General features: G+C 38.3%; 1 protein-coding gene across 1 annotated transcript; it reads right to left on the bottom strand.

The window, feature by feature from the left end:
• Positions 1-5825: 5825 nt before the first annotated feature.
• On the bottom strand, positions 5826-10562 carry LOC113337441 (putative cullin-like protein 2). Its single transcript, XM_026583117.1, has 2 exons — positions 9816-10562; positions 5826-6443 (listed from the first exon to the last, which is right to left on the bottom strand). The coding sequence occupies exons 1-2, from the start codon at positions 10560-10562 to the stop codon at positions 5826-5828; spliced, it is 1365 nt and encodes a 454-aa protein (XP_026438902.1).
• Positions 10563-14330: the final 3768 nt, after the last annotated feature.

Below are 14330 nucleotides of genomic sequence, written 5' to 3'. Positions count from 1 at the left end.
GGTAGACCGCAAATGCCCAAGGTTTCCTACAACCAAAACTTTGTGGCATTTAGGCGGTGCATCGAGTCATTTGACACAACAACAAGATAGCACCACTATCAAGAGTACATTACTAACTTGCTTAGCCATCTCACTTTTGACCATGGACTAATCCAACATTTTGGGGACTGTGCCTATTTTCCCTAGAATAATAGTAAAATACGTTTTCGGAGCAGAAAACACATTCCCTTTAGAAAAGGGGATGAAGTTTCAAACTGTGCGGATTAAACTAAATACTATATGAGGGACTTGAACCTGCTGTACATAGCACTATACCTACAGTGCTTTAATCTCTTGTATGCTAAATCCGTTTGCCATGGTCGGATTGAATTGGGTACGCAGACAGACTCAGATTCAGACAACTAAGCAAAAGCTTAAAAGTTAGTTAACCAGATTTTTGCAATTTAAGAACCAACTCCTAACGTTTCCAGAAAACATAGAGCTCAGCATAACTTAGATATTTCAACTTATGTGCAATAGGCTTGCGCATTAGTGCATTCGGCTATACGAAGTAAAATACCAATTCCTACTTCCTAAGATTCATGTCAAGCAGACTGCCAATTCCAAAGGTTACCCTAAAATCCAAGTTTTGTGGCAGCCTAGGCATGTTGGTAGTCATCTAGTTTAGCCACGCACTACTTGGAGTCATTTGATATGTAAAGTTCACATTGAAGTAGACTGAAAGAGAAATAAATGACTCCAAGGTGTACCAGTAAACCTAAATGGCATTTGCCAAAAATCAAAGAGTCCACAAAGTTTCTGCTAAACTCAATCTCTTAGAAGATTTCTCTCTACAACCATGATACTACTCTGGAGTTCATAAATCTACAGGTGGAGCAGATAAAATTTCTCTGTATCGGTAGTATACTCGATGCTTTTACTGGGCAACAATGTTGTAGAAATCGTAATATTAAAGCAAAAATAGACAAAAGACACTAAGACAGGTATGGTTAGCCAAAAAATCGAGAACAGCAGCATTGGCTAAACAGTTTTGGTTTGCAGAAGTGACAGCTTAAAACACCATTTAACATTTACTGTTGCAGAGAGTAAACAGACACGGTAATCACACATAAATAATCAGTAAACATCTCAACCAACCAACATGAAAGAAACAAAGGAAGTCGTTGACTCATAAGCATGCCTATAACCGGCTTGGGGAAAACACCTAACTAATAAGTCCTCAATTGTTCTTCCTACTAACATAGAAAGGTGAGGCGGAGTTACCCATTTTACATACCAGGGGGAATAAGGCCTCCAATCTAGACCTTATCCTCCAATTTTGATCACAATGGTCAAGTAAGTAAAGATTGAGTTACGGTAAATGACTAACAAGACATACATAACTGAAGCAAACAAGAAACATCTAATCATAAAAGCTAATGATCCCTGGAAAGACTTTGTCATTAACTAGATAAAGACAATAAACAGTGGCAATGCATTAACTAGATAAAAACAATAAACAGTATTAATGCGTAGTCTGTGATCCATTTACTCTAAAATGTCTACCTAAACATCATTGTTACTTACCTTTGCCTCTTCTAAATATTAGCAAAAAGTCAGTGCATCCTCCAGAGATCCTAAGGTTAATTTGTCATCACCAAGCTTAACAGATTGCATCTGCTTTTCAAGATCCTGTTTGGCATTTTCAGCAGGGAACACCTGAACTTGAGCTTGTTTCTGTTGGATTAACTTCAACATAGAAGTCACTAACAAGCTGGTTAGGACAAGATTAGGAAATTGATGTAATCCTAAGGGAATTGGAAGTCATCTAGTTCTAAGAAAAGGAAAGACATGTAATAAGGTAATATGACTAGGAAAAGGAATTCATAGTTCTATATATATGTGATCACCAAAGTTGTGGTTGATCATATGAGCAAGATTAGAGCTTGTTTTTAGTTTTGAGAGATTTTCTAAACATCAATAAAGAGAGTTGTCTTTATATAAGCTAAGTTTCATCTTGCAGTTGCCATTAATTGGTACCAGAGCTTGTTTCTGAGCCATGGAAAACGAAACCACCATTGTGGGTGCAAAACAGTTCACGCCACCATCAATACAAGTTCCAATCCTCAACGCCACAAACTACACAGTATGGGCCATGAGAATGAAGGTACTGATGAAAATCTACAAAGTTTGGGAAACAATTGATCCTGGTACATTCGACCCAGACAAAAACAATGTTTTCATTGGATTACTCTTTCAAGCAATACCAGAATGTCTTGTTCTACAAGTTGGTGAACAGGAAACTTCAAAGAAAATTTGGGATGGAATAAAGGCACGTAATCTCGGAGCTGATCGAGTTAAAGAAGCCCGTCTGCAAACCTTAATGTCTGAATTTGAAAGAGTGAAGATGAAAGACACTGATACTATTGATAGCTTTGCAGGAAAGCTATCAGAGATAGCCTCAAAAGCTGCGTCACTTGGACAATCCATTGATGAAGATAAACTGGTAAAGAAGTTTCTCAATAGTTTACCAAGATCCAAGTATATTCATATCATAGCTTCTCTCGAACAAGTCTTAGATTTAAAGAAGACTAGCTATGAAGATATAATTGGAAGATTGAAAGCATACGAAGAGAGAATCCTTGATGAAGAAAACAATGGAGAAACTCAAGGAAAACTCTTGTACACAAACTCTTACCAAAAAAACTCTGCGACAAGAGGAAGAGGTGGTAGAGGAAACAGGGGCCGAGGAAGGGTAGGAAGGTTTAACTCACAAGATAGAACAACAAGTCATAATGATCAAAACCAAGGGAAAGAAAAGAAGGATAGATCAAACATTATTTGTTACAGATGTGATAAACCAGGACACTTCTCCTACGTATGCCCTGAAAGAATACAAAAGATGGAAGAAACAAACAAGAATGAAACAAGGGAAGCAGATACAACTCTTTTCATGCACGAAGTTGTCTTCTTAAACGAAGGGAAACTAATACCAAAGAACTACGAATCAAAGGATGGAGAAGCAGGAATATGGTATTTAGATAATGGAGCCAGCAATCACATGACTGGTAAGAGACACTACTTTTCTGAACTCAATGAGAAAATCAAAGGACAAGTGAAGTTTGGGGATGGATCTTCTGTAGAAATTGAAGGGAAAGGATCAATTCTATTTCAGAGCAAGACCGGGGAACAGAAGCTTGTCACAAACATCTACTTCATCCCAAACTTACAAAGCAACATTCTAAGTTTAGGACAAGCTACAGAAGTTGGATGTGATGTTAGAATGCGAAAAGATTATCTAACAGTTCATGACCCAAGTGGAAGACTTTTAGTTAGAGTCTCACGCTCACAGAATAGACTCTACAAGATAAGTCTCATGATTGGAAGGCCATTGTGTCTGAATATGAGACTGGAAGATCAGACATGGAAGTGGCACGCAAGGTTAGGACACATAAGCTTTAGAACTTTAAAGGAAATGTATCAAAACAAGATGGTTCGAGGACTACCACAGATAAATGATGAAGCAAAAATCTATGAATCATGTTTAGTTGGGAAACAAACTCGTCAAGGTTTCCCAAAAGCAACAACATTCAGAGCCTCAAAGCCATTAGAGCTTCTTCATGCTGATTTATGTGGTCCTATTACACCACAAACCCTTGCAAATAACAAATACATATTTGTTATTATAGATGACTTCACAAGATATATGTGGTCTATTCTTATGAAAGAAAATAGTGAAGCATTTGACAGATTCAAAGCTTTCAGAAATCTGATAGAAAAAAAAGTTAAAAGAGGAAGTCAAAATGCTTAGAACTGATAGAGGAGGAGAGTTCACTTCCGTAGAGTTCAACAAGTTCTGTGAGTCAAATGGAATCATAAGGAAACTCACAGCACCATATACACCACAACAAAACGGATTGGTAGAGAGGAGAAACAAGACTCTAATGGAGATGATAAGAAGGTCTTTAAAGGCTATGCAGGTACCTAATTATCTATGGGGAGAAGCTGTATGACACTCCACATACCTAATAAACAAGATACCTACGAAAGCTCTGAAAGACATGACTCCATATGAAAGTTTGCGAAAGATAAAACCAAACATAGGTCATTTAAGAGTGTTTGGTTTCAAAGCATACGCAAAAGTTGATTCTGCAACTCTTAAGAAACTGGATGATCGATCTCAGACTCGTGTGCATCTAGGAATTGAGCCTGAATCCAAAGCTTACAGATTATTCAATCCAACAACGAAAAAAGTAATAGTGAGTCGAGATGTGGTATTCGATGAAAAAGCAAACTGGAACTGGAAAGAAACTAATGATGGACCAAGTAGGGATCCAGGAATGTTTCACATGAGATGGGGTCAAGTAATTGATGAAGGAGAAGGACCCATAATCATCAATACCAATGGAAACAATGATGTTAATCAAGAAGAAGAAGAGAATAATGAAAACACTGAGAATAACGAAGAAGAAGAAGAAGAAGAAGAAGAAGAAGAAGAGATCGATGAAATAACTCAACCCATTCCACTGCGAAAATCAACAAGAAAGATACAAAAGCCACAATATCTGGAGGAGTATGTTCTTCAAGCTGCAGAAGAATGTGAGATTATGCTATTTGTTAATGATGAACCAAGGAATTTTCAGGAAGCAAAGGTCTCGACTAAATGGACACAAGCATGTAGAGAAGAAATTATTTCAATCAACGGAAACAAGACTTGGTTTCTAGTTGATAAGCCAGATGGGATTTAGATTAAACAAGAAGCTTATGCAAGGAGAATTCTGAAAGAAGCAGGACTTGAAACTTGTAATCTAACGAAGATACCAATGGAGTTTGGACTTAAAGTTTCAAAGGCACAAGAAGAAGCTGAGATTGATCCAACGAGTTATAGAAGAAATGTTGGATGTCTTAGATACTTGTTACACACAAGACTAGACTTGGATTTATCTGTGGGAGTAGCAAGCCGTTATATGCAGAGTCCACACAAGTCTCATGGTGATGTAATAAAGAAGATATTGAGATATCTAAGAGGAACAATCAGCTGTGGATTGAAGTATGGTCGAGGAGGATCAAAAGGAATTGTTGGGTATAGTGACAGCAGTCATAATATTGACCAAGATGATGGAAAAGGTACAACTGGTCATATATTTTATCTAGGTGAAGCACCTATTACATGGTGTTCACAGAAGCAAGACACTGTAGCCCTCTCATCCTTTGAAGCTGAGTTTATGGCTGCAACAGAAGCAGCTAAACAATCAATATGGCTTCAAGAACTGTTGGATGAAATCAAAGGAAGAGAACCTGAAAAAGTTCTCATCAAGATTGATAATAAGTCTGCAATTGCACTCACTAAAAATACAGTGTTTCATGGGAAGACGAAACACATTCACAAAAGGTATCATTTCATACGAGAATGTATCGAGAAGGAGATCATCAACGTTGAACACATACCAGGAACTGAGCAGAAAGCAGATATATTGACAAAGAAATTAGCTCGGATCAATTTTGAAGAAATGAGACAATTGATTGGAGTACAAGATATGTCACGGATAAGGTTGAAGCTTAACGGGGAGAATGTTGGATTAACTTCAACATAGAAGTCACTAACAAGCTGGTTAGGACAAGATTAGGAAATTGATGTAATCCTAAGGGAATTAGAAGTCATCTAGTTCTAAGAAAAGGAAAGACATGTAATAAGGTAATAGTTCTAGGAACAGGAATTCATAGTTCTATATATATATATTCACCATAGTTGTGGTTGATCATATGAGCAAGATTAGAGCTTGTGTTTAGTTTTGAGAGATTTTCTAAACATCAATAAAGAGAGTTGTCTTTATATAAGCTAAGTTTCATCTTGCAGTTGACATTAGTTTCAACAACTTCTTCTCAGTACTGGAATGCAAATAGTGAGAAACCCTATCCTTCTCCCTTTGAAAACATTCTGCAGCCTTAATCTCATTAGAACCTTTCCGAGTATAATAATCGACCATGTCACTTAAAAATCCAGTTTCAAAATCATTGACATAACAATCCAACTCATCTTCTTTACCATACTCTTTCCCAATTTCGACAAAAATATCTAACACATTCTTCACCAAAGTCTTATCAATTTCATTTCCTTGACGTTCTTGATTAATCAACGCAATAACAGCATCTCTAACTTTCACTTTCATCTTCTCATACACAACTTCACGAAAGCAACTAAACCCAACATCTCTTAACGCTGGAACATATAAACCATCGATTGCCATTTTTCGAGGAATGTGTACACGATCTAGATAATTGAAATAGCGAGAAAGCTTAGTTACCATAACCTTATGATTATCCCACCTCTTTACGAGTTCTTGCATCATAGATACATCATCCTGCTTCTCTTGAATAGCTGGTAAAACTTTAGAAGTCAAGTAATCATGAAAAACGCCTTTGTATCTTTCATAAAGCTTCCCAGAATAATCATAAGGAGGTTTCTAATTGCACATATTGAAAATTGTTGTGTAATGGTGGGCCTCAGAGATAATAAATTTAAATGCAAAATGTTCCCCGGCAGCGGCGCCAAAAACTTGGCAGGCCCCGAAGATGGTTATATTTAAATCGCAGAATGGTCCCCGGCAACGGCGCCAAAAACTTGGTGGGCCCGGAGATGTGTGTAAAAATGAAGCGCAATGAAACGCGGGCCTACAGTAATACCGCAAGTGCACGGTCGTCGGTTGTAGCTCGTGCAAGTACGGGTCGATCCACAGAGATCGGGTGTGTTTTGTAGTGTTTAGCTATTTGGGCTCTAAATTGCTATTTGTTGGGCTTTGATTATCCTTTGAGTAAATTAGGTCTAATGGGTTTGTTTTTAACAATGAAATGAACTGAGCTTGGGCTCAGTTGGTCTTGAAGTGCACTAGGCTTTGGACTAACAGTGAACTGAACTTGGGCTCAACAGTTCACTTGTGAATTGGGCTCAGTGTCTTTTGATGTGAACTGGGCTTTGGATTCAGTCAAGGATCTGGGCCTTTGGGCCTTTGAGGAACTGAACTTCAGTTTTGATTTAGCTAGGCCTTTGGGCTTACCTTAACCTAAACTGTGGTTGGGCCTTAATAGTTCACTTGTGAACTGGGCTTGGTAGTGAACTGAGAACTAGGCCTTGAACTGGACTGAACTTGAGCTTTGAAAGCTGGGCTTTGGAGAGGAAGCAACAGCAGCAGAGCAAAGAAAGCAGCAGCAGCAGCAATACTGCACAGCAGTGAGGCAACAACAGCAGAACAAGCCAAGGGGAAGAAAAACAGCAGCAGCAACAGGGTTGCAGCAGCAGCAGTGGCAGCTAGGGGTGAACAAGGCAGCACAGCACAGCTTGGCAGAGAATGCACAGCAGCAGCACAACAAGGCAGTGAATGCAGCAGGAGAAAATAGCAAACAAAATGAACATGGAAGCAACACAGGGCAACACAGGGCAAAAGCAAAGAACAATGCAAGTGAACCAAGGCCTAAGCCAAGGGCAGGGGATGTGGAGATAGCTAAGGAAAATGAATAAGAAAAAGAAACAAAGCCAAGTCAATGGCTCTAGGCATTCAAAAAGAATGGGAAGAGAATTAGCTTGCTATGAGCACTAATTTCTCCCAATGCTCAATCAAATCAGTGCATCCTAAGCATACAAAAATGGAATGGCAAGATAATCAGCTTGCTCAACTGATGTGCTCCTAGCATTGACTGTCTTTTGACAGTACAATCAATCTTAAGCACAGTTGAGCACTGATTTCTTCCATTACTCAATCAATTCAGTGCTTCAAAGGCTTCTAGCCTAGCATTAACAGGAACATTAACAAAGGAACATTATCAAAGGAACTTATCAACACAATGCATCAAAACAAGCACATTAACAGGATCATCAACAGGATATGAAAACAAGCACATTAACAGGAACATAACAAACATTTAAACTACTAAACAGGGAATGTAAATTGCAAAACAAGAACCCTGAAAATTAACAGTGAAATTAAAATTGGAATTAAACTAAAAATTGAAATTAAACCTAATTGGTAACTTGGCTAGTCCAAGAACACCCTCTACACATAATACATATCCCCTATTTATACCCAGGACACCCAATTAGGGTTTACAAACCAAATCCCTAAATTTCCCCCAAAAACAGTAAAACTAGGGTTTTAAATTCATCTCACCAATCATGATGAAAGTTGCTTCTGACTTCGACCCATGCTTCTTATTCGTATTCTCATGCTCCCCACGCCTCCAATTGCTTCTCACTTTCGACCTAATTTCCCAATTTTACACGCTAGGGTTTCTGATAGAGAACGTGCAGAAATTGAGAAAATAGGTGGCTAAGGAGAAGGGAAACTGATGGGATTAGGTTACTTTGACGGACGTGGTGGTTATGATGATGGTTGAGGTGGTGACAGAGAGTTGGTGGCGGAGCAGGTGGTGGTCGTGGAGTTGCAGAGGAGAAGGAAGGGGGAGAAGAAGGGGAAGCCGATAGTTTTAGGGATAGGGTCTGTTTGGGTAGCTGGTATAGGGTTTGGTGCTCCAGTGTGTGGCGGGTTCATCGATTTTTGATGTTCAGCGAGACTAAGCCGTGAGATGTGGAGCTGGTAGGTAGATCGGACGGTGATGCGGAGGAAAGCGAGGAGCGACCGTCGGATGAAGGGATACAACGAAACGAACGGTGCTAGATTAGGTTAGGTGCTGTAGTGTAAGGCGGAGATATCAAACTTTGATGAACAGCAAGGGACCAACCGTTGGATTCAACTACCATCTAATCTGAAGGCTTGGAATTTCAGCGCTGTGGTGCTTGGCAGAGACTTCAGATTTTGATGCTCTATGAAGGAGCGACCGTCGGATGCTTCTGAGAACTGATCTGATGGCTGAGAACGGAGGCGTTTTTGTGTGTAGAAAATGAGGTTGTGCGCACCATTCTTCGCGGCTTCCTTGCGTGATTTCTCCCGGCTTTTCACCACTCTTCAGCTCTTTTTGCTCCGCAAGTCATCCAGACTTTATTTATTACCTAAAAATGCAAAATTAATTAATAAAAATATTTATTCTTGAAAACAATGAAAATACAGAATATGGGATAAAATGTAGAATTACTGCACAAAAGATGAGTTAAATGCCAACAAAAAGGGATAAATATATACATTATTTGGCACTCATCATGTAAATTGAACCATAATTTGGTGAATCAGGAACACCTTCGAGAGTATTAATCATCTTTGTAATCTCATTCTGAATGATTTCCCATCCTTCCTCCAGCTCAATTATCTTCGTCGTCCCCATTTTCTGCCCTAACTATCGTTTCTCCTAACCCTAACACTCACAGTAAAGACAGAGACCAAAGACCGAAGACGAGAAAAACAATTGACTCAATGAAGTTGCTTTTATAGGGACAAGGAGGAGTCTAGTTAAGCCCGACCAGATGTCGAGTTATGAAATATATAGTGACCGAGGAGTCGAGGACTAGAGCTAGGTTCTCATTTCAGCCCACACAGTTATAGTTGAGGTAGGTTCATATATAATTGAATTTCATACAACGCCTTGTTTTCTCCAAACTCATCTCATCTGCATCGTATTGATATCACATGACTCATCTGGATTTAACTCAATATATTTGACTCGAAAAATATGAGTTATTGGCTTGATCCCATGAGTTAGGGGTTAGGTCTGAGTCAGATCTGACTCAAAATAAAAAAACAAACGGTCACCTGTCGTACAATTCACACAGAATAGCAGCTGGTTTCCTAACAATTATCAAAGATTTTGCCTCCTCAATAAGGTGTTTTTTTTAAAATCCCTTTCAAGAAGTCGTCGAGCCATAATAAGCCATTTTGAATATCTTCCAACACCATCTTCTCCTCTGTACTAGAGTGCAAATAGTGAGAAACCCTATCTTTCTCCTGTTTCACAGCCTTCATCATATAGTCTCCAATCAAATTACCAGCTTTCCGAGTATAATACTCGGCTGTATCAAGAACAAACGCCTCTTCAAAATCATTCACATAGTATTCCATACTCTGTGCATTATTCACCTTCCCACCAATATCAACAAAAACTTGTATCACATCCTTGAGCAAAGTCCTATCAATTTCATCGCCTTCGCGTTCTTTATTAATCAACAAGATAACAACATCCTTAACTTCAACTTTCATCGCCGCGTAAACAACTTTACGAAAGCAACCAATCCCAACATCTTCCAACGATGAAAGTGAATTTTGATGAATAAAAAAACGGTCGAGATAGGAGAAAATATGAGAAAGCCAGCTTACCGTAACTTTATGATTTTCCCACCTCTTAACATATCCACGTAACATGGATACGTAATCATGCTGCTTCTCTTGTATGGCTGGTAGAGCTTTCGATTGCAAGTAATTTTTAATGACGCTTTCGTATCTATCGTAAAGCTCCTTAGAACACTCGTTAGGAGGAACCTGAGTGCACATAGTGACAATTGTTCTGTACAACATAGATTTAAAAGTCTCGTCGAATGGTGATTGATCAGGGATACCTTCAAAAGAATTTATCAGCCTTGTAATTCCGTCTTGGATTATTGTCCATCCTTCTTCCAACTTAATCTCTGTATGGACCGAACCCATAGTGCCTGGACGCTAGTATCTCTACTCCACACCTTAATTTAATCGAGTTATGAGAAACAGATGATCAAAGAAAAAGAAAGAACCTGAATGCGGAGACGAAGTAATAGGGAAAACGAAAGGGTTTATGAAGCCTTCGCTCAGGAAACTTGTGAAGTTTCCAAAAAATTTAAGAACACAAACATGCTTCGGGCACGCTATTTATTAAGCCGAGTACAGGGTTTGAAAACTTAAATGGGCCTTGTCGATGGGAGTAAGAGGAACACGACCAATATGAGGCCCGTGAATATATGAGCAAAGACCCCCTAGTTTAAATTTACTAATGGGGGGTTTGGACTTTGGACGTGGAATTTTAAGAATGATTTGGACCATATTTTTTTTTTTGAGGGGAACATGGTTTTATTAGGCCATCTTCCCTATAGTTATATGGGGTATCCTAAAGTGTTGAAATGACTAACCTATCCTTAACCCAATTTAATTTAAAACCAACATAATAACCACCTATATATAACCACCACCACCGCCGATTATCACCACCACCACCTCCGATTATCACCACCACCAACCACCAATTACCACCACCGCCCACCACCGCCGATTACCACCACCACCACCACCGATTATCACCACCACCACCGCCGATTACCACCACCACCACCTCCGATTATCACCACCACCAACCACTGATTACCACCCCCACCTCCGATTACCAACACCACCAACCACCACCACCTCTATATATATAGCTTAATTTAAAACATTAACAAAGATATTCTCACAAACCCATTACTTGTCATTCGTTTTTGGTTGATAAATGAGAAGTAATCATCAAAATGAGTTGAAAATGGAAGTTGCAGAGAGGTTTAATTGAGGGTTTTTTTCAGGGAAAAGTTCGATTACGTCGCAAAAAACAAGTCTCAACCGAACTTTTAGTTCGGTTACGTCGCAAAACGTTCGGTTTCGTCGCAAAAAGTTCGGTTATCACGAACTAATTTTTTCTTAACCGAACTCAGAGTTCGGTTGATTCGCAAAAAATACTTTTAACCGAGCTCCTTGTATTAGAACAACACAAGTCCATAAATTCAGTTCCTTCGCAAAATAAGGATATCACCGAACTTTAAGTTCGGTTGGTAGAGCAATTTGATATGTAACCGAACACACAAGATGTACCCAAATAAATTGTTAAGTTCAAAGTTCGGTTACCTACCATTTTATACTAGGTAACCGAATATAGCACTGTAACTTTGGGGTTTTTTTTATCGGTGAGTTCGGTTAGATACGCTTTTGGACAAAAGTTTGCGAACCAACCGAACTTCTAGACCCTAAAGTTCGGTTACATTGCGGGCAAACCGAACATTACACTGTACGACCAAAACCTCCATTAACGAGCGAGTTCGGCAACCTGCGTGTTTGGAAAACGTAACCGAACTACACTTTCAGGTGTGTTCGGTTACATGTTCTTGACAATGGTAACCGAACTGGCCCAAATCTACATAAAAAATTTCATTTTTTTGAAAGTTTGGAGCAATTAAACCAACATTATCTAAGTTTGAAGCATACCTGATAACCCAAATGCTATTCCTCCGGTGGTGGTTGGTAAAGTCCATCGTTTTCATCTTGAGATTGAGTTTGGGGAAGAATACAATCACCATCTAAGAAATAACTCATATCCGGATCATTGTGAAGATTAACAAATACTCTAGGAGACGAAGGAGATGAAGATTCATATGTGCTATCATCAATTGAATACTCAAGATTAGTGAACTCAAAAAAAAATATTTTCCATGTTTTTCTTCTTCATCTTCTCTAACTTTACTCTCTCAATAATTCTACTTCTTTAGCTTAATGATTTATGTAAGATCAGAATCTCGCAACGATAATGTCTCAGCGAAATTATCAACTACACAACACAACAACGTCGCAGAACAATTTCAGAAATGATACGATAAATGACGTCAGCTAGAATCACGAGAAAGATGTGATAGTTCTGCGAAAATTAGAAAGCTTGCGAAATTAACATTTGTAATGTTGCGAGAATGTCGCAAACCATACCCGAAAATAAAGGACATATTAGCTGTCATCCACTATGTATTTCCCTATAAATAGTCGTTCAAGTTGTAAAGAAAACAAAGAGATCTTTTTGAGTAAGAAACAAGTAAATAGGAGAGAGAAAGTCTAGAGCAGAAGTCATTCTTGATTCCTTTATCTTTTCTTGTAAGAACATTCAAAGATTGATCAATATTTCCCGAAAATAAAGGACAGATTAGTTGTCAGCCACTATGTATTTCCCTATAAATAGTCGTTCAAGTTGTAAAGAAAACAGAGAGATCTTTTTGAGTAAGAAACAAGTAAATAGGAGAGAGAAAGTCTAGAGCAGAAGTTATTCTTGATTCCTTTATCTTTTCTTGTAAGAACATTCAAAGATTGATCAATAAAATTAAGAGTGTAAACCTACAAATGAGTGAAGTAATAATGAAATCATATGAGGGGTGTAGTGTAGTATTTCCTGCAACTACATAATGGCGCTAGAAACAGGGAAGGTATTGAAGATTATTCTAGAAAAAGCTAAAAATTAGTATTGAGATTTGTGAAGATTTAGAGTGATTGATTAAGAATTTTCCATAATTTCTTGCAATATTATTAACATTGAAAAAATGGCTAGAAGAAGAAATACATCCGAACAACCGACTACTGTTAGAAGAAGCAAGAGAATTGCTGGGAGAGAAAGAAGTGAAATTGGAGAATCTACTAGAATGAGAAGTAATAGAGAAAATCAAATTCAACCACCAATTCAACAAACACTAGTTCAAGGGAGGAATACAGATTATGATAGGGTGAGTATACACACTTGGCAATCAAATTCGGCAGAAGAAGTAGAAGAAGAGCAACAAAACAGAAACCATAGACAGGAAGAGAGAAATCAAGAAGCAGATGAAGGAATAATTCATGGAGATGAGGAAATTGGAGCGTTAGAAATGTTGAGACGAAGAATACATGAAGAAAGAAGATCTGAGGCAGAAGAACGTGAAAATCTAACAAGGCAAAATCATGAATTAAGGATGGAGAATATAAGACTACAAAATAGAAGATCGAGAAGTATTACAAAATCATATTCAAGATCAACTAGAAGATAAATGAGGCGAAACTCACCCACAATCAATGCTGGAAACAATATTCAAGAAGAAATATCAAATCCTAATGAACAATATCGCGAAAATAGAGAAAGAGCTGATGATCGTTACGTTCCAAAAAATGAAACTTTTGATGATGGGCAAAATGGTAGAAATCAAGAGAATGGACAACTTCAGGGACGAAATGACCAAGATGGCGAAGGAAATCGAGAGGAAGGAAGAAGAATTTTACATGAAAGAGAAACTCAAAGAAATCAACAAACGATTGAAGAAGAAATTGAAAGACATTATGCTGAACAAGCACGTTTAATCTGCGAACATGAAAGATTGAGATCGGAAATGGAAGAACAAGAGCTTCAGGAGACAATTCGCCAGAACAATCACGACAATCGAGAAAGAAGGCGTACACAAAACCGGAATAACGATAATCTCAATGAAGAGTATGATAGAGTACAGAGGATAGCTGAAAGACAGCGAATGGAATTGATAAGAAATGAACAAAATCATGAAGGGGAAAATGAGAGACATAATCATTTGCGAATTCAAGATAGGGGTGAAGAAGAAACTCACAGAAGAAGACGAGATGAAGATAATGAAGAAGAAATGCAAAATTTTGCGAGAGAAGATAGACATGAACGCA

This window comes from Papaver somniferum, unplaced genomic scaffold (assembly GCF_003573695.1).
Source record: "Papaver somniferum cultivar HN1 unplaced genomic scaffold, ASM357369v1 unplaced-scaffold_16, whole genome shotgun sequence".
Classification (NCBI taxonomy): domain Eukaryota; kingdom Viridiplantae; phylum Streptophyta; class Magnoliopsida; order Ranunculales; family Papaveraceae; genus Papaver; species Papaver somniferum.
Note: the sequence above shows the minus strand (reverse complement) of the source record. Positions and strands in the feature narration are given on the sequence as shown.

What these genes read in the sequence shown, in the direction of transcription:
- LOC113337441 (XM_026583117.1), bottom strand. Translation starts at nt 10,562, where the DNA reads ATGGGTTCGGTCCATACAGAGATTAAGTTGGAAGAAGGATGGACAATA. An exon ending in CTAGTACAGAGGAGAAGATG is followed by an intron (nt 6,444 to 9,815) that starts GTGTTGGAAGAT and finishes ATGTGCAATTAG; the next exon opens with AAACCTCCTTATGATTATTC.